Consider the following 18,439-nt stretch of genomic DNA (forward strand, 5'->3'; position numbering starts at 1 on the left):
GCCGAACTGAGCTCGTGTGGCCGGAAAGGAAGTAACGTCACCGGGGAGAGCAGAGAAGCCGGGTTGCGGCGCGGCCGTGAAGGCGCTTCACCGACAACATGTCTCATTTACCGATGAAACTTTTACGCAAGAAGATCGAGAAGCGGAACCTCAAATTGCGACAGCGAAACCTAAAGCTCCAGGGTGAGATGCGCTGAGCTTCGCGGCGGCCTGGGTTGCGGAGGGAGCCAGCACGTGGGCCGTGGCGCCCTGCGGCGGCCGCGGGGCCGAGCGGCGCTGGTGGGGAGGCCCTGCGGCCCCGATGTAGCGCTGGCAGCGTCCCTGCAGAGCGCGCGTGCTTGCGGAGCGTGGAAAGGCCACCCGGGGCGGCCTCCCGTCGGGCCCCGCGCAGATGCCGACTCTCCGCGTGGCCCCCGATCTGCCCTTTCTGAGCAGCAGTTTGTCCTTACAGAGTTCGGGCAGGAGACCTCTAGAGTTCGTTTCCAGCCTGCCCCACTTCCACCCTCCCTTTCTGACTTCCTCACCACCTCTTGGGTCATCCCCAACCCCCATTTCCAATCAGGCACGTGGGACTTTCTCATCTCCACGCATTTTCCTTTCACATCATCTATCTCATGTCTCTGTCGCTTCAGAACAAGCTGGGTGTCACTCTTCACAGAACATTCCTGATACCCTTGCCTTCCCCTACCCACCTGCCCTCTGTTTCGACTCTTGAAGAACTTCATCATTTTCGGCTCCCAAAGTGTCTTTTTGCACATATCATACGCATGTGCGTAATCTCGTGCCCTGTCTTCCTGTCACCCCTAACTTTAGGTTATAAATTTCTTAAGAACTTCTACGTATTTGCATCCTTAAAGACTTCCATGAAAAGCATTTTACCTGAATGTCACTTTTCTTTACTTACTTCATTTGCAATTCTGACTTCCTGACAGTGGGTCAGACATCCTGAGGATATGATACCCTTTTTCGATCCTGTATAATACGGAAGCCCCCTAGGGCAGTGTTGGAGGCATTACGCCTTACACTAGCTGGTTTTCTGCAGAGATTAGTTGATTGAAAGAAATTCTGGAGGAGAGAAGAGGTGTGTGGGTTTTAGGAATAATGTTTTTGAAGTTCCCTTATATTTCCATTTCCTATAGAATAACAAAGCATTGCTAACTACTTCTTAGTTAAAGGTAAAAAAAAGATGGTGCTTCTTCTGTGTATAAACAGAAACTTTTGTAAAGACAGTCTTAGGCATTTATATATGATAAATATCAAGACAAATAAGTGGTTATATCAACAGAGTTTTCAATTCACTGATGTCTAGGAAAGTATATCAAATACCTAATATTAGAATGTATATTTTGTAACATTGGCCCCATTTGTTTATTTAACCTCACTGAAGTTTTCCTGATCCAGACTTTTAACTCCTTACAGACAGAGATGTGGTTTTTGAAGTTAAAAAATCAATGCAGCTTTCCCCTTTTTTTTTTTTTTTTAATTTATTTGTCCTGCAGTAGAACACTGTAAAATTGGAAGCTGTTTTAATGTACATGACAGGGAAGTAGAAACTAAATCATTTCAGTCCTGGAAGCCATGACATTTCTCATTTGGGATACGAGCGTTTCTAAGTAAACCTCTCCTTCTTTGTCACCGTGTGTGCTCTGTTTTTAAACAGGGGCCTCAGCTGTGAGCTTGTCAGAAGCTCAAAACGGAGATGTGTCTGAAGGAACAGTGGGAGGTGGAAAAATTAAAAAGTCCCTAAAACAGTCTGTGACTGTGGGCTTGTCAGAAACCCAAAATGGAGACATCTCTGAAGAAGCAGTAGTAGGTGGAAAAGTTAAAAAATTCCTGAAACAGTCTATGAATGCAGGCTGGTCAGAAGCCCAAAATGGAGACTTACCTAAAGAAACAGTGGAAAATGTAAAAGTAAAAAAATCCTCCAAGAAATCTACCACACTGACCAGTGGGGAAGCAGCAATGCAGTCTCCCAATTCAGAATCAAAAAAGAAGAAGAAGAAGAAGAAAAAGAGAAAAATAGTGGATGATGCTGGGCCTGGTATGTATTTTCTTTGAACTTAAGCTATTCAGGTTTTCAAGTTCTCATTCTGCTTTTCCTCTCTTCTTCTTATGTCCACATGACATGCAAGACTCCTCTGTACTTACTGGCGTACGAGAAACTAGCCTGGTAGCTAAAGCAAACGTTGGTGGTGGGGCGGGGGGTGGGGGCTGCAGTTTAACGTTTCTCAAAATACTGCTCTTCTTTGGCAGTTAACTATCTGAGCTTTTTATGATAAACAGAACGTACTATGACATAGTATTGGGCTGGCCAAAAAGTTCATTCGGGTTTTTCCATAAGATCTTATGGAAAATATTTTAGGTTTACCTGTTTCCAAAGAGAATTATGGAATTACTGACACTAAAGAAATCTGGGCTGGTAGTAAAATCTTCTTGGGTCTTTATGTGTCAAGGACTTTGCATTAGTGATTATTTTCATTTACGTCTTTTTTGCCCCATTCCTTTTTCCTACAATAAATTCCTACCTTCGAAAGGCAACTTAATGATAATTTGGATACGCAAAGTATATAAAATAGCAGTTAGGAAACTTCTGAATAAATGGAATGTTAATTTCCAAGTGAGTAGAATGGCCAGGATTGGGGAGGCAGGGTTATTTTCTTTTGCAAGATTCTTGGATTGAATAAGCTTAGGTGAAAGAATAGGCATTTTAATTGAAATGTGAGCAAGCAGAGATTTCAAGACAGGATAGAACAGGTGTCAGCAAACTTTTCAGCCTTCTGCCTATTTTTGCAAATAAGCTTAATTGGAACACTGAGATGCCCATTTTTTTACTTGGCCTTTGTGGTGATAGAGACCATATGGCCTGCAAAGCCTAAAATGTTTACAGTCTGGCCCTTTACAGAAGTTTGCCAGCACTTGTGTTAGCATATCCTATTCATCTTTTGTCTGAAATAAAGGTTTCATTTAGAAGGACACTTTGAATTTTCCAAACACGCATGGCTGTCTTTTTACTACCTACAGGCTATAATACATTTGTAAGTTATGGGAAATCGTTTAAACAGAAAGTGAAGTAAGATAGAGAAAAGCATGAGGATTAGACATTACAGTTTTGATTTAAAGTGATTGTAATCCTATTCTAAAATTATTAGTGCCTTTAGGATTCTTGTTCTGAGTATGCCTAAGGAAGTGATATTATTTCTTCTCTCAAGCATTGAATCACAGGGCTGGGAGTTTAAATCCTATTGGTAACCTTTAAGAACTGTTTTAAGGAAAACAGAAGTAATAAGCCTTGAAGACCAGCTGATAATATCCATGGCCTTTGAACGTGTGGGTCCTGCAGTGTTGACCATTTCCCAGAAGGGTGGTAGTAAGGTCCAAAGAAGAGGCCAGTCCTGGGCTACAAAGAGTCCTGAGTTCTGGTTTAGGTCAATTCTGTTCTAAGTAGCATCACTAACTGCCAAAAACTTGTAAAAGCCCAGCATGGTAGTCAACCCATTTGGCCCAGAGTGGAACATTTAAGAGCATGATGGGAGGTGAGACTGAGAAGGTAGTTTAGGGGGCTATGTTACGAAAGTTGTGGATGTAGAAATGAAAAGCCAGGAGGCCTTCCCTCTCCTCCCCTCACCACTTACATTCAAGGAACAGGCCAGTTTCTGTCGCCCAGCTAAGTAGATTGTTGCTCTTGCTTTGTAGTCTGCCTCTAGTACCATGAAGAGCCTTTTGTGTTTCTGTTCCCCTTTAAAACAAAATTAGCTTTTATAGAAAATTTATGTTTAATGGCTTAGGAGGAAAGACCACGCTTGTTATAAGTTTTTTTAAAAAACGTTAATGACTTGCCCTTGTTTTTCTCAGTGAAGTTTATAGAACTGGGTGTGATTAACATACTTAAATTGTTTAGTTCAGCTTATAAAAAATTTCTTGCTCACTTAAGATGGTATAATATAAAAGTAGTAAGTCAGACAGAGAAAGAAATATTATATGATATCACATATATGTGGAATCTGAAAAATAGTACAAATGAACTTACAAAACAGAAACAGACTCACGGACAGAAAACAAGCTTACGGTTACCAAAGGGGAAGGGGGGCTGGCTGAATTGGGAGTATGGGGTTAACAGATGCATGCTACCATACATAAAACAGAGAACAAGGATTTACTGTGTAGCTCAGGGAACTGTAGTCAATATAATGAAAAAGCATTTTTAAAAAAGAATGTCAATATATACATATATGTATGTAGAACTGAATCACTTCGCTATATACCTGAAAGCAACACAATATTGTAAATCAACTATACTTCAGTAAAAGAATATGTATTAAGAATCCTAAAACATAAAGTTTGTTGGCAAACCTGTGTGTCCCACTGGGTTTTTTAATATAGCCAGATTTTTTAATCAGGAAAAAGAGATTCTTAGCAAATTATAAAACTGAAAATATGTTAAGCTTTTGAAAATATGCCTTTTTGCATCACACGTCTTTTATTTTGTGGTCTCATTTGGTATTCTTATTTTAAGAAAAAAATTTGTGGGGGGTTTGTCCTTTAATCCAAAGATTCCAAAAAAGCAAAAACTGAAGGCAAAGGAGACTCTGAAGATGGTGCCCAGGCTCCTGAAGAAACAGGAAACAGTGTGGAGAAGCCAGACAGTGAGGACGATGACAGCGTGGTACCCAGCCTGCCCCTGGGCCTGACAGGTAGCCTCAGTGCTTTCCAGCTAGGTCTTCTCTAAAATGTCATGCCTGCTTGGGTTATAGTATCTGAAGGTTCAGTTGTGGCATTTAATTTACCTGGAAAAAATAAGGATTGACAAGAAATGGATTTACATCTAACTATTTTTATCATCCACGTTGTGTGCCTTAGTTCCTGTTGTTTCTTTCTCTGTTTTTCCCTTTTCTTTATTTCTAACACTAAATATTTTGACATGCACACGAATAGCTCTTGGGGTCCTCTGTTCCTTTGGTTTGTCTCTTTCTAAAGCTCACTCCATGTTGTAGTAGGAAAATCATTGGCCCGGAAGTCTGGAGCCCAGAGGTTCGACACTGGCTCCATTACTAAAAGAGACGGGTGAAATTAACATTATTGAGGGGCTTGTGCCAGAGTCACCTCCTTTAGCCTCTATTTCTTTACCTGTAAAGTCAAGCGTTTAGGCTAGAATCAGTTGCTCCTAACCAGAAATATCTAGCAGTTGCTTGGGTTGTTTGGTTAGGGTTTTTTTGTTTATTAAAATAATTGAGGCCCAGCACCCAATCTCCATAATCAAAATTGCAAAGGTTATGGCAGTGGTTCTCAAAGAGGGTAATTTTACCTCCCAGGTAGGGTGACCAGCTCATCCCAGTTTTCCCATCCAAAGTCCTGCATCCCTTAAACCTCTGTCCCAGGCAAACCATGAGGGTTGGCTACCAATATGTTTGGTTGTCAGAACTGGGGGCAGGCTACAGGCATCCAGTAGGTAGAGGTCAGTGACGCTGCAGGACATCCTATAATGCATAGGACAGCCTCTTACAACAAAAAATTATCCATCCCAAAACGTTGGTGGTGTCAAGGTTGCCCAAACTTGGGTTATAGCCAGGGCACGTGTGGGGCGGGGAGCTCGCGGGTGATCCTGATGCCTCCCCCTGCTGGCGAGCCTCAGCACAGCTGGTCTGTGGGTACAGTCTAGCCATCTGTGGCTGCATCTGACTCTTCCCAGTTGTCTTTTAGGAGTGAGAGTTACTATTCTGATTGATTTCATATTCAGTTTTCATTTCACATTTCTTAAACATTTCATTTCCCTCTGAACTCTCCCCCTGCAAACCACCCCCGTCTCTCCCTCTCCCCTTCCCGCCACCTTGGCATTTTCATTTCATACAAGTCCCTTGACTGTACCACCTCTCCGTCTGTTATTTTGTTACAGTATAGGCTGGACTTTACATCACACAGCCATGAGCAGTGGAGAAACTTGAAAAGTATAAGGTTTTTTTCTTGATATTATATAGGAATGGTTGGGGTTTATTCTTATTGGAAGAAGCTCTTCTAAGCTTGACACCAACCCAGTAATGTTTTCAATCAGCAAAACTAATTTAGGAAACTAGCAATATTAACTATTAAGAAAAGATAAATTTGCTAATGATAAACTATCTTCTCCTTAGGAGCTTTTGAGGATACTTTGTTTGATTCTCTGACTAATCTTGTCAATGAGAACACTCTGAAGGCAATAAAAGAAATGGGCTTTACAAACATGACTGAAATTCAGCATAAAAGTATCAGACCACTTCTGGAAGGCAGGTATGATTAACGTTGAGGTTTGGGCATTAGTATCTCTATTTTTAGTGCTAGTAGTTTGGAAAGAAAATACCATTATGTTCTATCGATCTTGCACCGTGTTGGGTAACATACCCAACCTTCGTTAAAGGCTTTAGCTTATTTACTGATGTTTGGAGAAAATTGTTCACTTCTGTTTTTAGCACAATTCTTATTTTTGAGTTAAGTATTTAACCCACGTGATGGATTTCAGTGATAGAGAAGGTGGGGACTTCTTTCTTGTTATGATCTAGCCTCAGTGCCTAAAACATGTGTGATAGTACATGGTACTTGTTGAATGAGTAGACTAAATGTCTTTCTCCTTTTCCTTTTTATTTTTTAGGGATCTTCTAGCAGCTGCAAAAACAGGCAGTGGCAAAACCCTGGCATTTCTCATTCCTGCAGTTGAACTCGTTGTTAAGTTAAAGTTCATGCCCAGGAATGGTAAGTCTGTGGTCCCACTGTTTCTGCCAGTATCTCACTGGAAGTCTGTTGTAGCTGTTGGTGGACTCCTGGTGATAACTGCAGTTGGACTTTCACTGTATATCCTGTTTTGCTTTTTAGGAACAGGAGTCCTTATTCTCTCACCTACTAGGGAACTGGCCATGCAGACTTTTGGTGTCCTTAAGGAGCTGATGACACACCATGTTCACACGTATGGGTTAATAATGGGGGGCAGCAACAGATCTGCTGAAGCACAGAAGCTTGCCAATGGGATCAACGTCATTGTGGCCACACCAGGCCGTCTCCTGGACCATATGCAGGTAAGAGAACACTGTTGTGTGGTCCCCATCTTTTGTCTGTGTGAAACGTAAACTTGACAGCTAACAGTTTTTCTTTGTCCTTTGTCTTGTCAGAATACCCCAGGGTTTATGTATAAAAACCTACAGTGTCTGGTTATTGATGAGGCTGATCGTATCTTGGATGTTGGGTTTGAAGAAGAATTAAAGCAAATTATTAAACTTCTGCCAAGTAAGTAGGTAGCATCTGCATGTGGTTTGCCGAGTAGCTGTTGGAAGTAGATGAGAGTTTTTCCTGTATGAAAACTACTAATGTCAGAATTTTAATTTAGCGAGTGAAGTGGTTGTGCCGGTCACCCTCAGATGTAGTTTGCAACATAAGCATCACTCTCACTAGTGACTTAATGCAGTGGTTTTGCCATTTGAGAGGCTGCAGCGCAAGCTGAACAGTCTTAACGTACGTCTCGTTCCCGTCCGTCCCCGCCACCCCATCTCACATCTCCTGGGTAGCCATCGACTTGCTGCCTTCTGTGTTATGTTTGAGTGGTACATACCTTGGTTATAGTACTTGAAACATTATAAACTGCTTATATCTATAAAAACATCATGGTTCAGTGCATTATACGATTAGTTTTTTAATGCTTCATTGAGGTATAATTAACATAATAATCTACATATTTTAAATGTATGCTTTGATACGTTTTTGTCCTGTTTACACCTCGAAACCATCACCACAATCCATACAGTGAACTTTCCATAACCCTCAGGACTTTCTTTGTGCGCCTTTGTAATCCCTCCCTCTCACCGTCCCCCGCTTCCAACAGCTGCCACACACCTCTCTCTCACAGGTGACTGTGGATCTGCTTTCTGTCACTGTAGATCGGTTTGCATTTTCCAGGGATTCATATGAATTCATATGCAGTGTAACTCTCTTTTTGTCTGGTTTCTTGTGCTCAGCAGATGCTTCTGTGATTCGTCTGTGCCGTTACACATATCAGTAGTTCTTTGCTTTATTCCTCAGTGACGTTCTCGTGTATAAATATGCCACAACCTGTTTATCCATTTAACTGTTGATGGACCACTGTGTTGTTAACAGTTTCGGTCTACTACAAAAAAAGTTGCTATGAACATCCATCTGCAACTCTTTTTGTGGGCATATATCTCCTTTTCTGTTGGGTGATTACCTCGGAATGGAGTGGCTGGTGAATGTTTAATTTGTACCAGTTTACATCCCCATCAGCAGTGTATGGATTTCCAGTTCCTCCTGTTAAGTCTTGAAATTAGGTAGTGTTAACCCTCCAACTTTGTTCGTTTTCAAAATTGTTTTGGCTGGTCTTGTCCTTGGCATTTCTATATGAATATTAGAATCAGTTTGTTAATCTCCGGGGATCTTGGGGTTGTACTGAATATTGATCATTGGTGGAAGACAATGTTGAGTCATTCAACACGTGAATGAGGTAGATCTTCGTTTAATTTCTCTCAGCAGTGTTTCAGAGTTCAGTGTACAGGTTTTTTCATATCTTTTGTGAGATAAAATTTTTCACTTAATTGTTTTCTTGCCTGATTGAGCTGGCCAGAACCTCCAGTATAATCCTGAATGGAACTGGCAAGAGAAGACATCTTTGTCTTACTACTGATCTTAGGTGGGAAAGCATTCAGTCTTTCACCATTAAGTATGATGTTAGCTGTAGATGCTCTAGATCTATATGCCCTATATCAGACTGAGGGTGATCCCTTTTGTTCCTAGTTTGCTAAGATTTTTCTTAAATTAGAAATAAATGTTAAATTCTGACATGTTTTTTCTGTGTCTGTTGAAATGATCAGATGTTTTTTCTTTAGTCTGTTAATATGGTAAATTATATTGGTTAATTTTCAACTGTTAACCAACCCTGCATTCCTAGAATAAACCCCACTTGGTCATGATGCATTATCCTTTATATATATTTCTGGATTCACTTTGCTAAAACTTTGTGAAAGGTGTGCGTTGGGAAGTAAGCTCTCTTCAATGTCCTGGAGAGTTTATGAAATATTGGTAATATTTCTTTCATAAGTGTTTGATAGACTTCAACAGCAGAGGCCATTGGGGGCTGGAGTCTTCTTTATGAAGATTTTAACTATAATTTCCTTAATAGATACAAGGCTGTTCAGGTTTTCTATTTCTTCTTGAGCAAGCTTTAGCAGTTTCTTTTTCAAGGAAACTGTCCATTTCATCTTAGTTGTCAAATGTCTAAAGTTGTCCATGATGTTCCTTTCTTACTATTTATAGTGATACCATGTCTCTCATTTCTGATAGTTCCACTGAGAGCATTTTTAGTTGTGAAGCAATTCTAAGGGTTCCCTGAAGGATCTGGGTCATGTTTATGTGGGTGTGTTTCAGCCCGCAGACAGACCATGCTCTTTTCTGCCACACAAACTCGAAAAGTTGAAGACCTGGCAAGGATTTCTCTGAAAAAGGAGCCCTTGTATGTTGGTGTTGATGACGATAAAACTCATGCAACCGTGGACGGTCTTGAGCAGGTACTTTTTGTCAATACCTTCGATTTTAAGGGTCGTTGGTGTTTCCTTGCAAGTGTTTGGAGGATCGTCTAGAAAGCAAATGGGTTAATGAACTGAATATATCACTGCCAATTTTAGAGGAGTAAAAAACATTTTGCTGTTTAATAATCTTTTGCGCTAAGATGTGAGGTGAGCTAGAAGGTGGAGAGGCTGGTTTCAGGCGCCTCACTGTGGAAATGAGGTGACAGAGATCCAGACTAGGTTGATTGAAAATAGAGCTTAAGGTTGAGTCTTTTGCTGAATGATATGTTTCCTGTAACACTTCACCTTAAAAACCTTTCATTGGTTGTTGAGTTTTTAAAAATATATTCACCCAGCTTTGTTATCATGTTTAGGACAGTGCACTTAAGCTGTGGTTATTTGAGGTCTTGCTGTTAAGAACCTTCTAAAAATGAAACATTGATACACTTTGAGGGTTCCAGTTAATGGAGGTATTGGTACATTATGATTATAAGAACTTAATAACCAGTAGTCTCAGAAATATGGGAAGTATTTAGGATCCAGTGATTGTAGCCAATAAAAGGAATCAAAAGAGTTAAAATTAGTCTTATTTTAGGAATGCATTGTTATAATGAAGGCAGTAATTTTGCTGTAGGTGAGGCATAACAGTGTATATGCTGTATTAATCTGTGTTCTCCATCAAATTATATTAGTTGATGAAGCTGAAAATGTCCGTTTGATTCTTCTGTGTCTGTCCACTTGCACCTCTCCTAGGGATACGTTGTCTGTCCTTCCGAAAAGAGATTCCTCCTCCTCTTTACATTCCTTAAGAAGAACCGGAAGAAGAAACTGATGGTCTTCTTTTCGTCCTGTAAGTCCGTGAAATACCACTATGAGTTGCTGAACTACATCGATTTGCCTGTCTTGGCCATTCATGTAAGTGATTATGATGAATTTATTAAAAACAGGTTACACTTATCAAGCTATATAGATCGTGGGTATTGAGGTTTTGCTCTCTCCTCCAAACATAGTTCTAAGTCGTTTGGGCAATAGTGGGTGACTGGTCCTGTGTGGAGGGAGCTTTGCTGGGGGTGGAGGGGTGGGGACCAGAAAGGAGGAGCGGACGCCATCCCTTGAGGAAATAGGACAGGTTATGAACTTGAAATAAAGCAGGGTAATAGTTCCACAGTTTGGGGATTCTACATCGAGACCTCCCACAAACAACTTCAAGTTTTCTGTTCCAATGGATGTTTTGTTTTGATTCTAGGGAAGGCAGAAACAAAACAAGCGTACGACCACGTTCTTCCAGTTCTGCAATGCAGATTCGGGGATCTTGTTGTGTACAGACGTGGCAGCTAGAGGGCTGGACATTCCTGAAGTGGACTGGATTGTTCAGTACGACCCTCCGGATGACCCCAAGGTTCCCTGAGAAATACCGCATTCCGCAGAATACCCCTGTAGTGTGCAGTGACTGCAGGGCTTCTCTGAGGCTGATAGCGTTCAGGGCTTTTGCAGGACCCAGAGAGGGTGTGTGCTAGGACATTCGACAGGTGTCAGTGGGACTTACGTTAGGCATGTTATATGCTTGGAAGGATCGGTTACGAGCAGTAGATGTCAGAAGGAAATAAAATTTGCTTACAGAGATAGATACCATTCTTTACTATATGTAGTAAAATAAGTTTTATTGGGTATTTCAACAGACAATAGATTATATAAATTATCAGCCGGCATTTAAATATGTTTCCCAAAGCCCTTTTGAAGTTGAAGCACACTTAATAGTCATCTGATTAGGTCACAGAATTAATGTGAATGTTCTGTCTAGCTTTCCTTGGCCCCGGGCATGGCCGTGTTACCTCTGTGGGGACGCTCCCTGCGGAAGGAATGGGGGGCCAGCTTTGGGGAGCTTGGTCACGGGCTGTGTGGCGTAGGTGGAGGTGGGGGCCGTCTCACACTGCTGTGCGGGCACACTGCCGTCCACTACCGTGCAGGTTCTGGACGTGCAGGTCGCCACAGGTTGCCATGGAAACCAGTGTGTTACCTCAGGTTTTCTCTCTCCACCAAAGGAATACATTCATCGTGTGGGCAGAACAGCCAGAGGCCTGAACGGCAGAGGGCATGCCTTGCTCATTTTGCGCCCTGAAGAATTGGGTTTCCTTCGCTACTTGAAGCAATCCAAGGTAAAGCCCTTCACTTGGAAAACCTTAAGCTGGGGACAGATTGCTCTCGGGAGGAACTGGTTACCGGTGCACATGGCCTTAAGCACCATTTCTCGGTGTGTCCGAGGAGTCCGGCGTCGTCGCCATGCCGTTCGGACAGTTGTTAGAGCAGCTTAGCGGATGAGATTTACGTGGTCGCCCCCAGGAACTGTGAGCGGGAGACTGTCCCCAAGGCCCCGTCCTTGAGCTCTGTGTCGCGCAGGGTGCGTCCCTGTCCCCAGTCTCCGCTCTCGTCCCCGCAGCCCTGTTTGACACCGTCTCCACTCCTTGTGAGCGAGCTCCCTCACGCCGGTCATCTCTGCCCCTGCTCCCCCGCTGCAGCCCTTCTCCATGTGTCTGCACCTCGCCCCAAGCCCAGGGAGCCCATTCCCTCCTACCTCTTCCTCCTTCGGGCCCTTCTTCGTTGACTCTGTCCCTCCCTGGCACTTAGCTCTTTACCATCTCAAGTCTCTGACCAAAAACTAACTTCGACCCTAAACCCGCTCTCCTCTCACGAGGTCCAGCGTGGCTGCTGCCTGTCGCCTTTCCTCAGTCTGCCGTTGAAAAGTGGGTTACATTTCAACTCCGCTGATTGTGGTCTCCAGTCCGCCCTCATCCGGCTTTGGCCTCTCTGTTGCCAGGTCGTGAGCATGCTTGTCGGGCCTTGTCTTGCCTAACATTCGCCTCTTCACGGCACAGTGTCGCCTGGTGGATTTTCCTTCCCCCACTCCCCCATCGTGGAGCAGTTCCTAGGGATTGCCATCAGCCCTCGCACTTTCTCTCCAGATGCCTGTTTGCTGGCTCTCAGATAGCCTCTGCTTCCGCTAGCTGCTGTCTCCTCTGGGAGGCCCTGCCCTCCTCATGTCCCCCCGGCACAGGTGCTCGGCAAGTTGTCTCATCACTTACCTGTCTCCCCCCAACGCGGCAGGCTCCCTGACGGCAGGGCCCGTGACTCGGGCAGCTGTTCTCTTCCCCCAGCATCTAGCACCGGTCTCGCACTTTCCCAGTCATCTAATAAGTTACGACTGGTAAGAAATATCCTTTCTGTAGGAGTTTGTGATCACTGTGACCTAGTGTCACAGACCCCAGTCACAGGGCAGTGTGGTGTTGGAGAGAAGGGCTAGTGGTTCTTTCAGCTAGAAGCTTCAAGCTGCTTCAGCACGTTGCATCCACAGAGATCTTTATTTAGAGAAAAGGGCTTCAGTGATTCGTTGCCCCTGCCAGTTTCTCGCCTTTTCTTTCAAGAGGATTCCATAGCATGATTCATGTGCAGTCAGCAGAGGGAAGGTAAGCCTTTCCCATTGGCATTGGGAGACGAGGGAGCAGATGTCTGGCCCGTGGGAATTCCACAGGCCTGTTCCCCTTCCATCTCTTCAGTGCCTGATGAGCTGCATCAGAGCCATCCTGGTTTACTAACCTGCATGCTTTTGTTTTCTAGGTTCCTTTAAGTGAATTTGAGTTTTCCTGGTCCAAAATTTCTGACATTCAGTCTCAGGTATGCAGGGCAGAGGGGGAGGAAGGGTCGTCCCAGCACCACCTTCGTAGCGTCTCACTGACACTCTCTGTCCTCCGAGTCTCCCTGTTCATAAAGTGAGAAGTTCGGACCGAGCGATTGTTTCCGTGTCTTGTTGCGCTGGTGACCACATTCCAGAGCTCTCTACCTTGTTTCCGTCCGTATCTTACAAGAATTTTGTCGTCATTCTTAACTGCAGCCTGATTTTGCAGATATTACAAAGCTTGGAGCAAGTGTAGTGGAACAAATGTTTTATATGACATGCTTTTTTATTTCATTAAAAGCAATATTTCTTTCTGTTTCAGCTTGAAAAACTGATTGAAAAGAACTACTTCCTTCATAAGTCAGCCCAGGAAGCGTATAAGTCATACATTCGAGCGTATGATTCCCATTCGCTGAAACAGATCTTTAATGTTAATAACTTAAACTTGCCTCAGGTTGCTCTGTCGTTTGGTTTCAAGGTGCCTCCTTTTGTTGATTTGAGTATCCTTTTCTTTGTGGTTATGAATTCGTCCAGGCACTAAGGGACAGAAGCGTGACCGGGGGCCTTGGGGCTTAGCACTTGGGCTGGTGTGTCTGCTCTGGCTGAGGCCTGCAGGGCCCAGGCCTTCAAGCTGGTCACTGACCTCTTGTCAGTGCTCACGTGGGGTGGGCAGGGGTTAATTGTCAGGGTGGAGACTACAGAAGCGAGACAGTTCATGGCTTTAAAAAAGACAGCCGAATTTGAGTGGCAGACAGAGCAGGGGGAGTTGTACGTTGTGGGGAGAAGCTCAGAGGGGCGGGGCTTGGCGGTGTGTGGCTTCACTGTGCAGGGTACACAGAGGAGCGGGACACCTTGAAGAAGCTGCAGACAAGAGGGAACCTCTCAGGGGGCTTTCGTCCTCTCAGTCATTGAAGCATTTCGTGCAAGGAAATGGCAAGACCAGCGAAAGAAGATAGCCTAAGTGCTACTCAAGATAAAAGGCAAAGGGAACACGTCCAGTTGCTTCTGTTGTGATATGTAATATGTGTTTTATTACACACTTTCAACAGAAGCAGCAGCCAGCTGGAGTGAGGCCTGCTCGTTAACACCGTGGTAGTAACTCCCACGGGGACTTGGAGGACCCCCTTTGGGTGGCCGTCCGCGTCGTGGGCATCGAGTCAGTGTCTGCTGTTGTGAACACATGTTGAGTCCCCATGTGACAGGAAGAGCAGCTCCACTCGGTCAGGCACCTCTGAATCAGCTCCCAACAGAGGTGAAAGTCATTTTGTTTTGACACTGGGAGTATTTCTTAATGTGTTCCTACACACTTAACCGATTTACCTCTTCGGCTTCATTGTGTGGAAAAATAATACAAGTATTACACTGGCCTTAGAAATCTATCCTGCTAGTTTTATTCCACGGTCACGTGGCCACTCCTGATGTCTGGAATGTTCGCGTGTGTTCGTGGCCTGGGGAGGGGTGGTGGGGCCCCTGCGGTACAGCTGGCTGGTTCTTCTGCAGACGGTAGACTGGAGTCCCTGTCTTTGTGTTGCTTGATTTCCTTAACGTCCCCCTTTAGACGTGAACAGCAACGACGGCAAACTTAAAAAAAGGGGCGGCGGCGGTGGCTTCGGCTACCAGAAAGCCAGAAAAGTCGAGAAGTCCAAGATCTTCAAGCACATAAGCAGGAAACCATCTGACGGCAGGCAGTTCTCTCACTGAAGACACGCCTTTGTCCTGAAACGGATTTTGTTTTTTCTTGCTCTAACAAAGGAATTGTTGTTGCCGTAGGATTTGGGACTCATCTAACGAGTATGAATGGACTTGGGGCGCCGGCACTGACATTTCCAGTGGGTCTCCTCTCTGGGGATATAAAACAGTTCAGCATTTCTTGATTGGCCAAGGATGAAGCAGGGGACCTTCTTAGTCTGTGTGGTGATAGAATGTTTTTAAGTTTAAATCTTTTCTTCCCCAGACTGGTTAGTGTTGTAGTGTAACTCCTTTGGCACCTTTCCCTCCTGGCGTCTGAAGATGTGTATGGCTTAGGGTGCTGTGTCAGCCTGCCACACGGGGCAGCTGGCACTGGACAGCTGAAATTATCTCAGTTTATTTCTTTGGTTTTGGTTGTTTCTTGGACCTTTCGTTGTTTCTTGGACCTTACTTCAGTAGTTTTCTGACCCCTCCTGAAAATGCTGCCACGTAAAAGGGCAGAGAGCTTTGGGAAATACCTAAGAAGCACCTCCGGTTACAGGTGGCACTGTGTTTTTTATATGTTGGATTTTAAAACAATGATCCTTTCTCCGTTTTACTCTTTTAAGGGTAAGAAATACGGGTTGTCGTTGTTATTTGAATAAAGTGCCCCAGCAGTCCTGACGTGGAGGGTAGGGTGGGGATGAGATCTGAGAGTTCTGAGCCTCATTTACAGGTGTAATACTCTGCTGTTCTCCATTTGGTAACTTAGCAGACTTTTGTTTTTAAGGCACAGAGAATGGTGACACTCCTCAGTTAAACTTGTTTGTTTGAAGTGGTTTGGATTTTGGTGAGCCCTTCCAACTCTTCATAGTACTTAGAAGGCAAAGCATCTTTTTGAGAAAAATTGCCTCTTCCAGATCCATGAAACAAAAATAGATTTATGGTGAAAATTGAAAATGAACACACATCAGAATGAGCAACAAAGTCGGTGGTTTAGTCAGATGGGGTTTGTTTTGATTTCTGGTGTGTTTTATGTTTTATTTCTAGTGTGTTTTGTAACTACAGAATGGTTATTAAATTTTGTAGTTATTTAAAACCAAAGTTGCTAGCATCATTTTGCTGTTGTACCAGTTCATGTTCATAGATTCCTATTAAATATAAGTATCAAATGTAGAAGAAACAGTCTGGTAAACAGCACTGCAGTAGGAAAAGAAAAGAATGATACACTGTTCCACACCTGGGCTTGACCACTGCCCCCCTAGCTAGACATGTCCTGGGTTTCAGACCTTGACTGCTGGACTTCTGGCATTTAATAACTGTTTCTCTTTCCAGTAACTATTCTTTTTTGTTTCAGAAATAATCATGTTTCAGAAAGTACACAAAAGCAAAGAGAATATGTAATCACTGAACAGAAGTAAATACTGCCAATATTTTGATACATAACCCTCCAGTGTTTTGTACACATACTTTTTCATTTTTTTTATCAAAGGTGTAGTAAGTCATCCTTACCCACTATTTGTAACCATCTTGTTTCATAACATTATTTTCCTGTGTCATTAAATAATTACATCAACTTTGTATCTCATTTATTACCATGCTTTAACCTTGCCTGGTCTGCCTGGATTTGAGTTCTGGATGCCTGCATGTCCCACACTGGCTGTCCTTGTCTCGGTGTGTCTAGTGCCTGTTTTGTCATTTGTGAGAAAAGTGTGTAAACGAGGTGGAAAGATTGTTCTTACTATGATAACGGCTTACTTCAGGACTTGCTGGGAGTCCTGTGTGAAATTGTGCTGGCAGGCTGGTCCAGCCTCGGGACATCCAGGCAACCGCACTTGACCAACCTGGCCAGGATTCACATGTGAGGGAGCGGTGACTAGAACCAGATACGAGGGCAGGGCAGCACCATCTGCAAGGCTCGTTTGCACAGAGAGAAGGCGCCCTTAGGTTCCCGTGCTAAGAACACAGCTGCTGGCGGCCTGTGTGCGGCCACTAACTTGACAAATGGGATTAAGTGGCCTCAGCCAGGAAGGCCAGGCAGCGTGGACTTGAAGCCACGCAGATCACTGCCAGCAAGTAGAGACCTTTGGGTCCTCTGGGCTGCACGTGTGTCACTGCTATTTCTAAATTTATTTTGGTCTTAGCTGCCCAGGTTAAAGCTGAATTTGGGATATCCAAAAAAGGATCTTGTTTATTCAAAAATACATAGTGGTGGGACTTCCCTGGAGGCGCAGTGGTTAAGAATCCGCCTGCCAGTGCAAGGGACATGGGTTCGAGCCCTGGGCCGGGAAGATCCCACATGCCGCGGAACAACTAAGCCCGTGCGCCACAACTACTAAGCCTGTGGTCTAGAGCCCATGAGCCACAACTACTGAGCCCGAGTGCCATAACTACTGAAACCCACAGGCCTAGAACCTGTGCTCCACAACAAGAGAAGCCACCGCAATGAGAAGCCCACGCACCTCAAAGAAGAGTAGACCCCGCCCACCGCAACTAGAGAAAGTCCGCATGCAGCAACGAAGACCCAACGCGGCCAAAAATAAATTTATATTTAAAAAAAAAAAATCGTAGTGGTTAAAAATGAGTGCTCTGGAACCAGAATGCCTGGGTTCAAATTCCAGCTCTGCCTCTTTTCTGGGCCTGTGAAATGAGTAGAACAAAGAGAGTAATAAAACCTACTTTGTAAGGTGGTAAGAATTGAATGCACTAACATGTAAGGTGCTAGGACAGTACGAAGTACCTGTTAGCGGTCTTTATGAATACCTAAATCCTACGCCAAAGGCCTGCTGCCCAGCGGAATCAGGCACAAGGACTCACTGAGAAGCCTTGAGCTATCTTGGGCCTTCTGGAGAACAGGCCAAGGATTTCTGACAGCCCAGGTCCCCTGGAATTCTGATCAGACCCAGGTTTTGGGAAGTGCTCCAATCCTGCAGTACCTTCCTAAGGCAACTGTCAAGGTGATTCATGCAGTTGTCAAGGCTGATTTGTATCGGGTGTTTGGTGGAGGGAACAATGACTTTGGATAATGCTAAATGTTCATGAATCAAGAGCCTGCTAGGTGCCAGGAACTGCAGAGGACACAGATGCGTGTGGCTGAGCTCCTCTTAGGAGCCTGGTAGGTCTAGAGAAGATAGATGTCGTAAGCAATTGTAATATTGTTTTCCAAGTCATGTGACATGCAGATATATAGAGAAATGTCCCAGCTATTTCTAAGCCTGGAAATTCTGCATCCTTGGGTTCAGGTGGACTTCAGCTGATAAAGAGCTGTTGGAACCTTCTCCACCTATGGAAGACAGGCTTCTGTTCTGGGAAGTGGGTTCCCAAATGCCACACAAGAAATGTGCCACACAAGAAACACCGAGATTTCTTTTTTTTTTAAAGATTTTTCTTGCCCATGCCCAGGAGATTGTCCATATAGGCCTTTAGCAGGGCAGAGGACTCTGGATGATTCTCAGCAAGGCTAGGTGTGGGAACATCCAGTCTAGAGTACAAACACAGACAGTCTCTTGCTAAACCTTGTAATGTTCTCGTCCTGTAAAGTAAAATTGCCAGACACAGGAAATGGCGT

General features: G+C 43.9%; 1 protein-coding gene across 1 annotated transcript; it reads left to right on the forward strand.

Moving 5' to 3' along the window:
* Window positions 1-11: 11 nt before the first annotated feature.
* DDX18 (DEAD-box helicase 18) lies at window positions 12-16,447 on the forward strand. The gene is made up of 14 exons (XM_007169278.2): window positions 12-183; window positions 1,661-2,041; window positions 4,551-4,691; window positions 6,126-6,261; window positions 6,620-6,720; window positions 6,841-7,040; window positions 7,134-7,248; window positions 9,394-9,533; window positions 10,287-10,448; window positions 10,780-10,932; window positions 11,576-11,689; window positions 13,146-13,202; window positions 13,526-13,703; window positions 14,762-16,447. The coding sequence occupies exons 1-14, from the start codon at window positions 99-101 to the stop codon at window positions 14,902-14,904; spliced, it is 2,106 nt and encodes a 701-aa protein (XP_007169340.2). The 5' UTR covers window positions 12-98; the 3' UTR covers window positions 14,905-16,447.
* Window positions 16,448-18,439: the final 1,992 nt, after the last annotated feature.

This window comes from Balaenoptera acutorostrata, unplaced genomic scaffold (assembly GCF_949987535.1).
Source record: "Balaenoptera acutorostrata unplaced genomic scaffold, mBalAcu1.1 scaffold_351, whole genome shotgun sequence".
Taxonomy (NCBI): domain Eukaryota; kingdom Metazoa; phylum Chordata; class Mammalia; order Artiodactyla; family Balaenopteridae; genus Balaenoptera; species Balaenoptera acutorostrata.